Consider the following 10,795-nt stretch of genomic DNA (forward strand, 5'->3'; position numbering starts at 1 on the left):
CTTTATTGTTCGTGTCGCAGTGTTTGGTTGTTATTTTATTAATCATTGAAGATTGAATTCATTGTATAACAAATTATTTATAAAATTTCCCAAAGGACACAAATATAATATTTGTCCAATTTCTTCGGCTCCTGGTGACGGAATATGCCCTTCTGAGTGGAAATCCTTGATTGTTTTCGGAACACAACCGGTTAGTGGCTCTTTTGAGTACTTCCATTTTATCGGAGAGGTAATGATAAATTTGTAGAAAATAAAATCTGAAAACATCGGCGACTGTGTTAAATAATAATTAATGCCGGCAGTGCCAAGTGCTTCTTAATACCCCAACAAATATATATTCAGTAATATTGTAGCTCGAAAATTAGATTATTCTGTGATCTTTCTACAGCACACGAGGTTAACCACTTTTTCGTTGTTTACATGGTTAGGTATAAGATGGCGAAATCTACGGGCGAAAAGAAAGGAAAAAGCGCGATGAATGAGGTCGTGACACGTGAATATACGGTCAATCTCCACAAACGATTGCATGGCGTCGGATTCAAGAAACGGGCACCTCGAGCTATCAAGGAAATAAGGAAGTTCGCCGAAAAACAAATGGGCACACCTGACGTTAGGATCGACACACGTCTTAACAAGCAGCTGTGGTCCAAGGGAATCAGGTATGCTGACTGAATAAACACAGTTGTCAGTTAAACTCCAGTTCACGCTTTACCCAATAAATAGATTTCGCAAAACGTAGCATGTCAAACGTATCGATAAGTTAACCCTACTGTGTAACTGTATGTCCACCACTTCTAACCCAGTGAGCATCACATTATGCTCCTCTGGCTGTTACAAGTAATCAATAAGGTTACACTATGTAAGATATATGATAGCAGATGTGGATAAGTTTTGTTATTTAGTCTAATCACTTGACAGGATGAGGAGTCTTTTCGGCTCAAAAGTTCCCTTTTCGGACGGAAGTTAATACGCTTAGCTAGCCTCATGTTTATTGACCGTTTCAATAATTTATGGAGACTCTTCCTAATTGATTTACAAACGGCAGTTGTGTCCTAGTTGATTTTAGATGGCAGTCTTTCACATCCCATTTAAATACAATTACAATTACTTCACAGTCTAGTTGGTGGACTCGTTGACATTGTAAAATTGAAATAAATACTGTTGTAATACCTGTACTCAAATTGTATTAAATATTTTTCATTCTTGCTTTCAGAAATGTCCCCTTCCGTGTTCGCGTCCGCCTTAGCAGGAGAAGGAACGACGACGAAGACTCTGCAAACAAATTGTACACACTAGTTACATACATCCCTGTTGCCACCTTCAAGGGACTCCAGACAGAAAATGTGGATGCTAGTCAAGAATAATTTATTCTTGAGCAATAAATAATTTTGGCTAATATCACCACAGTTTTTGTTCACATATCATTGCCCTATCCTTGACGCTATGATCCCATCTTTTTCATTCAAAGTGTTCTGGATCATCATTGATTATTCTAATTTTTAAATGACACACTCTTTAGCAATCACAATCGAGCCAAGTTATTAATTACTCAAGGCGGTTTTCAAATCGTATTGACAAACTACTAAAAATTAGAACTACATTTCGATCGATCAATTAGAGAATCAACAACTTTGAAATTATTAACCAGAGTGGTCGCTTCTCTCGTCAACCTGAGAAAAGTTCACCTATGTTACTATAATTCGAAATATCGATTATTTGGGTAAGATTAGGATGGCATGAAATCACTGTCGAAATTTTCATTAGCCGACCATAGAAGCCTGTCGCAATGGTTGCGATATACAATTCCAAATAATATTAGATTGTGATTTGTATTCTAAAATAAGAGTAACAACGCAAACTTATGAAAATATTGACAATGAGTGATTATTTATTATTCAGTTGTAACACGTCAGATTAGTTCTTAAATTTAATGTACCGGGTCCGCGAAAGAAAGATTGATTTTTAATCCGAATATGGCTCTGATACTGATTTTACGCACGTCGTTTGATAGTGATCTGTTAATAAAGTAGCGTTATTACGTTGGATATTCTGCCAGCGACGTTTCAAGTCTGATTATGATTTGTAACTAGTCTGTTAGTTGAAATGTTACGGGGTAATAGATAGATGATGAAAGGAAATTTTAACATGGTAAATGCATTGTTCAGACTGTATGGATTATCGGGGAAAAAATCGGTTGATTATCGTTGATAACCAATCTCCAATTTTCACTACTTTCAGCCAAATCAACACCGATATTTAATCTAAGGCTTGAGTTCAACTTTGTTCTCGCCGACGTTTGAATTCTGTTGAAAAGTGAGAAAATAGTCTACCGATATCTCCTATTTTAAGATACCTAGGCATAATACGCGACGTGCAAAGTTTTGTAAAGGAAATTTCCGCACCCCTGACGTCACCAAACTCGCGACATGTGCTTAGGTACGTCTAGAAAACATAATTAGGAAAAACGAAAATGTATTACCTATACAAACGTTATGTGAAACGAGAATAAGAAAATTCTTTCAAATATATTGCGTAAAAACGTACCCGCTGGTAAATCTGACGTATAATTTAAAACGTATCGCTCGGCGAGGACGCTGGAAATTATTCGCAATGAGATATGTTTCGCGCCTTCTTAGGTAAAGATTGAACGGGGGGAAAAAGCGCATGCGGCCTCCTGTGATTTTTATAGCCTCCAATCAATCTGCAGAATTTTGCAGCTCGTGGAAGCGACGAACGCCTACTAACGTCGTGGCGGCGACCAAGAAAGTAAAAAATATCCCTCGACCCACTCAACCGATGCTCACCAACCTTGCCTCTGATTTCGACCGCCGAATTCTCTACGTTATTACAAGTTTACCGACGACTACGAATATGGCTATCGCAAAACTCCGATGTTATTTTGTTTAACTGGATATGTTGCGAATGTGAAAATAAATAAATTGTTCGAATTCGTAGGAAATGGTTTCTTTTTTTTATACACATTGCAAATTTCTTATGCTTACCGTATATGTCGTCGAATATTTCAAAATTAGAAATCGGTTTGCGGCTTTCGATCATCCTCAATTCTACTAGTTCCAAAAATTGATTGGGTAAATTTGTCACCATAGAGAAAGACAGCTGTATTTTTTACACGTGTTTTCTCTGCTGGTCTATTTTATTTTTACACATTCTTGATAACGTTTTTGAAAAACAAATACAAACCTCTCACAGAGTTTCTACTAAAATTAGAAAATCTAATGCGGTTTGCAGAAAATTTTAAAAAACAGTTCCTGGTATGGATTTGTTTCAGGTAATTTTTTTACGGACCATGACGACAAATTGAGAGAAAATTTTAGTGGTGTATCGATGACTATTATATTCTTGAAACTGCAGCATACGTCACGGCATACACACACCATAAATTCATTTATTCGAGTTTAAACTTGCCTTGGCAGCGCGACAGCAAGTCATAAGAACTACAACTTGCATGCGTATAAATCTCAGCAAACAATTACAAAGTAGGAGACTGTTGGATGATTTTTAAGTGTTGAAACTGAACGCGAGTATTTCGTAAACAGAATATAGATAGGTCCCTGTACATCTTTGTGTGGAAATCACTTGGAGGTATAATATTGCAATAGAAGAATTAATTCCAACAACTGTCACATTTATTGTATTAATAGAAATAAATAAAACCCTTGACTATAGCGGATAGAAGTGCGGTTCCTGGTTATAATTATGACTCCTCAGTGTTTGTATAGTCTAAAAGTATTTGTGCACTAGGGTATGCAGAAAGGACCGTCCTTCGAGACCTTTGAGAAATGACTGAATTCTGTGCTGGGAAGAAAAAATGTGATATAAATTCGAGTATAAATTAGTACAAGGTCACACTTTGTATAGTTGATAAATTCTCCTGGCCCATTTCGTATCTAGGTTTGAGCTAGGGCATGGATTATGACATTTTTCTATTTTTTGACACCTCGCTGGTTCTACTCACCAACATTAACCAACCACTATTCGTGTATACTGTTATTCTTCGTACTCGACGTACGACATTCTTCGGCCATGTTTCACACGTCGTAGAATAAGCATCGAATTTTTAGTTTTCCGTTAAATCGTTATATCGCGTTCTTCCTTCTATAATTACATTTATTCTTAAGAAGAGAAACAACGTTTCGTAGGAAACAATTGATAGCGCTACAGCTACGCTGTGAATGTTGAAAATTCCTGCTACTCCGAAGACTTCGGCGATCGGGATTGAAATCGTAAAAATGTCATAAAATCTTTCGGTATCTTGGGGAATATTGTAGCGACTGGTATATACCTATAATTATAATCGGGGCCCCGCAGATGCGGGGTATATTTAAACCTGAGTCAACTGCCGAGTTATTCCAGAAGTAAATATTTCTCGTATAATTAAACTAAACGGGGCGTTGCATAATTGTGCACATTACGTATGCACATTGGCATGAACTCCTAAACGTCGATTAGTTTTCCCGTCTCGCGTAAACAAAAGGTGTTACCCCAGTTTCACGGATTTACACCGCAGCTGCTGTCACAATTTTTAAAACTGCATTACACTTGCCACCCTTTACGGTGTGCGCGTAGCGCAATGAGTTTAACGATAATAACGACAACAAAAACAACTAAACAAACAATCCGCCCCGTATCGCTGCATACCTATTTAAAGAAGCGGGACTGTAATTTGGAGCATGTCGGGTTTGCGATGAAATTTTCTTTATTTTCTTCCATTTATACTCAGATTCGCGCGTAAGTTGTACATCGCCAACGCATAACGCCAGCTGGATACGATCTATATTTACTATATGCAGAGATGGCGGCGGTATTTAGCAAATCATCAACGAGTTGTTATACCCAAATGAATAATGTGCTAATATTAGAATCGAAAATTGTGGAAACAGTGAGCTTACGCGGAGTTGGAGAGACGAAAGCGTGGGCAGGATTCGTTGCGTTGCGCTGCGTTGCGATGGGGTATAAGAACGGTTGGCGAACGTCCTCGACACTTCAGTCCTCTGCAGAAAGCAAGTCAAGATGGCTCTAGAACGTCAAGTCCGTGCCAAGGTATACGCATAACGAGATATCATCGGAGAAAAATCTCTTCGTCTACATTCACCGGAAATAAAGAGTATCGTTCCGATTGAAAGGAGTTCGTTCATTTTTAAATTTAATTCTCTTCTCACTCCGATGGAACCGAAGCTTTTCTTTCAATCGGACAACTCTGATTATACATACCTACCGTGACGCAATTTTACCAAAATTTTATGCTTGTATTCTTACACTTTTCGTCGTTGACAGCTCGCAGGAAAACGCGACCCCGAACAGGAGAAAGAGGCCAAGGAATGGATCGAGTCCATCCTTGGAAAGAAACTCTTCGCCAACGAGGCCTACGAAGATGTTCTCCGTGACGGACAAGTCCTTTGTCAGCTGATGAACAAGCTGAAGCCTGGTTCCATCCCCAAGATCAACAGCACCGGTGGACAATTCAAAATGATGGAGAACATCAACGTGTGAGTACAATTATACAAATATCGTATCGGATATCGAGCGTAAATAATTATTCTAAGCTCGTTTGAAAATTATTCCAGGATTGTTAATTGATTCGTCCTGCTTTCAGGTTCCAGAAAGCTTTGAAAGAATACGGAGTGGCAGACGTCGACGTTTTCCAGACAGTCGATCTTTGGGAGAAGAAGGACATCTCCCAAGTGACCACAACTCTCTTCGCTCTTGGTCGACAGGTGCGTTAACTATTCATTATTCGCTACATCGATTGACTGTCCGGTTGACTGAAATGTTTTCAACGAAAATTACGAAAAATTGTTAATTCCTGGAATCGCGAATCCCGCCCTCCAATCGTCATGCCTATCTTATAGTTTTCTCTTTCCGCGCATCGGCCATTTTACAAATCACCAAAAATATCTTGTGCTATTCCATTCTGGTCCAGGCAGCGCGCGAAGCCTTCACGCCCCACTTTCGTCGGGCTGCTCTTAATTCGCAACATAAACTAGACGTTATGTAACCTTTAGTTTACGTTGTACGTAACTTTTTTTTATTTGCATAAAAGACTTGTATATACACGCGCGAAAATCGTCGACTATAGTAAAACTTGCGAGAGACAATATATTTACCGTGAAAATTTAAAAGTACCAAATGTGATTGCACTATTTGATGTACCGTAAGACAAATCAAGTAATCATTATAGTCTTATTTTCCAACAACACATAAATAGTCAGAATCGCGTGTAAACAGTTTGAACAGAATTTGAAAAAAATTTATCACATTTTTTTCCCGTAATCTGTGAAAAATTATTTTCAAAAACAAAATTAGCCGATACGACGTCTCATGTATACCATTCGAGTCGAACGAACGTCAAAATAAAAAACCTAATAGTGACGTTATTTTTTACAATAGTATGACAAGTGACGACTGAATCCTTTAGATGCGCGATAATTTTCTGATATCCTTAACAATCGTTCCAAGCCTTCTTAAAACTATTACGACCGATAAAGATTGCTGCCGAATGAACCGGCGGAAAAAGATTTTACAACTTCACACGAACGAAACGATAAATTATTCGGAGGCTGAGCTTTTTATAGGTGAAAAATTTATGCGATATGCGATAAACATCGGGCAGCGTTACACGCTTAATTCGTTCCCTTCTTTCGATTACTCTACGTAAACTTGATACTTGTGATTATGTTTTTAATTTTTTTTTTTTTTTTGTTTTTCTACGCAGACGTACAGACACGAGGAATGGAAGGGACCTTACCTAGGACCCAAGCCCTCCGAAGAATGCAAGCGTGACTTCTCCGAGGAGACCCTTCGTGCAGGACAAGGAGTCATCGGTCTTCAGGCTGGTTCCAACAAGGGAGCTACCCAGGCTGGACAGAGCCTTGGAGCAACCCGCAAAATCCTCCTGGGAAAGTAAACAGTCGATCGTAATAAGCGTACGTGAAAAATCAATCAACCATCAACAACAACAACAACAACAACAACAACAACAACAACGATAACGATAACGACAGTCATATATCTGCAGAGATGCCTTCTCCCACTCCGCACAAACATAAATTTATATTTTGTATGTATATATATATATATATTATATATTTATTTATTTTAATTTTTGTAACTGAAAAATAATATAACGGTATTATTTACATTATTCGAAAGTTTTCCACAATGTTAATTGTCCTCAAGCTAGACAGTTAAATTATTAATAAAATCAGCCAAACTTTCGTTCGTATTTACTCACCCTTTGTTATTTTCTACAGCCAATCAACCGCAATTTGTTCCTCTTTGCGTGCATATGCTTGTGTAGATTAATCCAGCGAAATTTCAATGATGTTTGAATGATCGTTATAAATATCAGATTATTACCGTCTGTCGAAAGTCAAAACTAGTTTGAAGAGGTGTAATAATTCATAGGATCGGTCGGAGAACGTTCGCAGTTCAATGATTATCATTTTACATCGAGACAGAACCGAATAATCTAATTACTGCGCGTGTCGTATTATTGAATTAAATCCAAGGCGCGCACGCAAGAGTGACTGTCATTCGTGAAATTTGATAGGCGAGTGTAATTTTCGCGTTAACAAAGCGCAAAATTCAACGCACAATATTCCCAAATACGTACATATAAGGTAGGTGCGCATGGATTTTACGTACGTCTAGGTATGCGTTGGATGGAAATACATTCATCGACGCGAGTTTCGTCAGACTCCAATAATATCTGTGCGAACGTGAGACTTTCAAACGGTTTGGGTATAACACAACCGCAGCCAACCCCCCCTTTTGCCACCGCGAAAACTTTTCACACCGTTTATAAATAAGTGTTACAACTGTTCATACTTCTGTATTGGTTAAGGGATGAAACGGCATAATCGTTATACAGGTGTTGTATTTATCCTCGATATTATATAAATATTTATTACAAAATTGTAGCCGCCCCTCGGTATAGTACGGAATGATAATTGACTTTGAAAAGCGTTGATAATCAGCTTGGCAGCCTTGAGTATTCAATGTATTTCAATCGTCTTCCTTTACCTATCCAAAATTCTTAAGAGTGATGCAGGACCTCCGTCAGCGACTAGTTTTACATATATTTTCAAATGCCCGTGATTCAAGGTCTGGTTGTAAATATAGTTACACGAATATTTGATTTCATCTTCGATGGCTTATCGGATTTCACAGCGAGTTACGCTCTTGGCTTTGCATGTTGTACCACATTTTCTTTCTCGGTCAATTTTATTCGCTTTATCGTCAATGCTCAGTTGCTCGGTAGATTTGAATTTTCGTTTTCTCCCGCTGTTGCGTAATTTCGGGTTTTTCCTCCCCCCAGCTTGCGCTGCAGGATTACACGGACGGATGTGATGTGGATTGTATAATAAGCTCTGCGGGATAAAATATACACCCACAGATATACGTGTAGGCTGGTTATTTATTACCCGTATAGTTACCCAGTGAATCAGTTTTATTTTGGATTTTATAAATAGTTCCCCTTGCCAAATATTTATAGGGGGATACACGGAATTACCGAATAATGTTGTAACGAAATAATTATGAAGACAGATGAAATTACATCACCTTATATCGGCACCGATATCTTGCCACTATCGATCTCGATACGTATTCAATAGTTGCGTGGCCGCAGTTATTCGACAACTGATTGACGTGATCGTACAATCTTCTTTCCCAAAATCAGTCCGGGGGACTGGGATTCCACATTTCACAAAAATAACCACCCGGACCGGAAACTCGAGTGGCGTAGACACAGTTAGTTAAACATTATATACCAAATAAATCTACAACTCAGATATTCGGGGAGGTTTCAAAATTTTATTCCGCGGTTAAAGAAATAATTTGAAACGTGATTGAACGAGCGATTCTCTCGCTCTATAAATCGCGTTGAAAAATGTCCTTGCTTTCGAAAATACACGCAGAAATAAATCATCTACCAAAGCGTCCGTTAGCGCATCGTCCATGAATGTATAATCGAGTCGCATACATCAGCTGGCTCAGTGCAACTCGGGAGTGTTCCAAAAAATCGAGACGTAATTCATCTGATTTAAAAAGCCGTCGAGCTGTTTTCAAGTACATAAAATTAGGTATACGAACGAAAAAAATCGGAGATGACATTGAACGAGATGTTTTATTGCAATTTTTACTAGCATGATTATTACCGAAGAATGATTTCGAAGTGTGAAACTGATATGTCGATAACAGCTGATGAATATTTGTTGAAGCACGGACTTTACGCTTCGTGAACTTTCGTACGAAGCGATTACGAACTGCGTACGTATAATGTATATGGTATACGAGAGTTTCAATAAATCTTGAAATACTACATTAGATTTTAGTCTAAAAAACTGAAAGAAAAAATTTCTCGTATCTGCAATCAGTATTGCAAAACGTACAATAGAACTCTCACGGGTCAGTAATCATACTTGACCCCAGCAGAATTTATGTCGCAATCGTTACCGAACGTCGAGTATCCGCAATAAATAGCATGTATCAACAGAATATCGATGTGTTAACCTTTTTCTTGGTTTCTCGTGTGCCCGAGCTTAGAAAATGGAACACTTTCCAGAAGATTATTTCAAGAGTTGATACTACGGAAATTCACGGAACAGAAAAAAAATATAAAAAAGACCTTGTTCCTCGTATTTTTGACTGTTACCCACGCGTAAAGTTTATAATTTGGCACGATAGGATCATTAATTAAGTTCGAATGGAAGAATACCGTGTCACACGAATGTGGGGTGTACGTATACGTAAATGACGTTATACATAATTCATGCTCGTGCGCAAATTGCGCGGCAATTTTTCCCGTCTTTATTTGCTTAACAGAAAATTTATTCCTCTTCGATATTGTTATTCCGTAAATTAATTCGCTCGCGTTATACGTATATCAGCGATTACACGTACGCAGGTACATCGGTGGAATCGAACGAAGTGTAATTCGCTAATATAGGTGGATGCGAGCTTCAAGGCGGCAACGGAATTAGGCCTGCGTGTAGGCTTGTCAAACGAAGTGGAAAACGCGGCAGCAGCCAGACTCGGCCACGGCAAGTGATAACAGCTAAACGAGCGTCTCGGTCGGACGGGATCATTGCAAGCCGAGTAAGATCGGCCTCGTGGCATTGTTTCACCGAACGTTCCGCGATGCTTTTATACCGCGTAACACTTGGCTCGATCCTCGACTTCCTCCTCCCGATTCCCCCTTAATTCAATCGTGCATTATGCGTTTACTCCTCATGTACCGCAGTCCGTAGGATCAATGCTTGTGCTTTTTCTGTCGCCGCTGAAGACTGTCGTCGATTAAATGCTGCAGGTATTCGAAAAGCTCGGCTGTCCCTGCGAGCGAGACTCGGCGAGTGTCGAGCTTTCCTGCAGCTAGAAACAATGGGGTTCCTTCCTCTCTCTCTCTCTCTCTCTCTCTCTCTCTTTCTCTCTCTCTTGACAACGCGGCACAGGCGCGGGCGTATCGGCCTGTCAAGGAGAGGGAAGAGAATATATACATTTAATGGTGGGAGAAAAACCAACCAATCGAAATACGCGAAGGGGCAAAACAAATAAAGTGCAGCCGGACGCATGGATGCAGCATATACGTATACGTTGTATACGTGTGTATGCCCGAGGTCGACGATCTTTGCTAATTTTAGCAAATCTTTTTAATTTCGTTACACGGACGTGCGTCTAACGATTCCGTATGCATACCTACGTACGGTACACGTTACAGTCATATACACGTCGCTCGTTTATTAACCAAATCAAACTTACGTGATTTCTATTTATT

The 10,795-nt window shown here is 39.0% G+C and overlaps 2 protein-coding genes across 2 annotated transcripts; both read left to right on the forward strand.

Moving 5' to 3' along the window:
- The first annotated feature begins 104 nt into the window (after positions 1-104).
- Positions 105-1,398, forward strand: LOC124306818 (60S ribosomal protein L31). The gene is made up of 3 exons (XM_046767855.1): positions 105-229; positions 429-659; positions 1,214-1,398. The coding sequence occupies exons 2-3, from the start codon at positions 436-438 to the stop codon at positions 1,362-1,364; spliced, it is 375 nt and encodes a 124-aa protein (XP_046623811.1). The 5' UTR covers positions 105-229; positions 429-435; the 3' UTR covers positions 1,365-1,398.
- Positions 1,399-4,902: 3,504 nt separating this feature from the next.
- Positions 4,903-7,243, forward strand: LOC124308044 (muscle-specific protein 20). Its single transcript, XM_046770359.1, has 4 exons — positions 4,903-5,061; positions 5,296-5,507; positions 5,615-5,735; positions 6,734-7,243. Exons 1-4 carry the CDS (start codon positions 5,032-5,034, stop codon positions 6,923-6,925), a joined length of 555 nt encoding a protein of 184 aa, XP_046626315.1. The 5' UTR covers positions 4,903-5,031; the 3' UTR covers positions 6,926-7,243.
- The last annotated feature ends 3,552 nt before the right edge of the window (positions 7,244-10,795 follow it).

This window comes from Neodiprion virginianus, chromosome 6 (genome assembly GCF_021901495.1).
Source record: "Neodiprion virginianus isolate iyNeoVirg1 chromosome 6, iyNeoVirg1.1, whole genome shotgun sequence".
Taxonomy (NCBI): domain Eukaryota; kingdom Metazoa; phylum Arthropoda; class Insecta; order Hymenoptera; family Diprionidae; genus Neodiprion; species Neodiprion virginianus.

Bases quoted from the DNA above. Each gene is read 5' to 3' on its own strand.
- LOC124306818 (XM_046767855.1), top strand. From the start codon at position 436: ATGGCGAAATCTACGGGCGAAAAGAAAGGAAAAAGCGCGATGAATGAG. The intron at 660-1,213 runs GTATGCTGACTG...TCTTGCTTTCAG, and splicing joins CTGTGGTCCAAGGGAATCAG to AAATGTCCCCTTCCGTGTTC.
- LOC124308044 (XM_046770359.1), top strand. From the start codon at position 5,032: ATGGCTCTAGAACGTCAAGTCCGTGCCAAG. The intron at 5,062-5,295 runs GTATACGCATAA...CGTCGTTGACAG, and splicing joins AACGTCAAGTCCGTGCCAAG to CTCGCAGGAAAACGCGACCC. The intron at 5,508-5,614 runs GTGAGTACAATT...TCCTGCTTTCAG, and splicing joins ATGATGGAGAACATCAACGT to GTTCCAGAAAGCTTTGAAAG.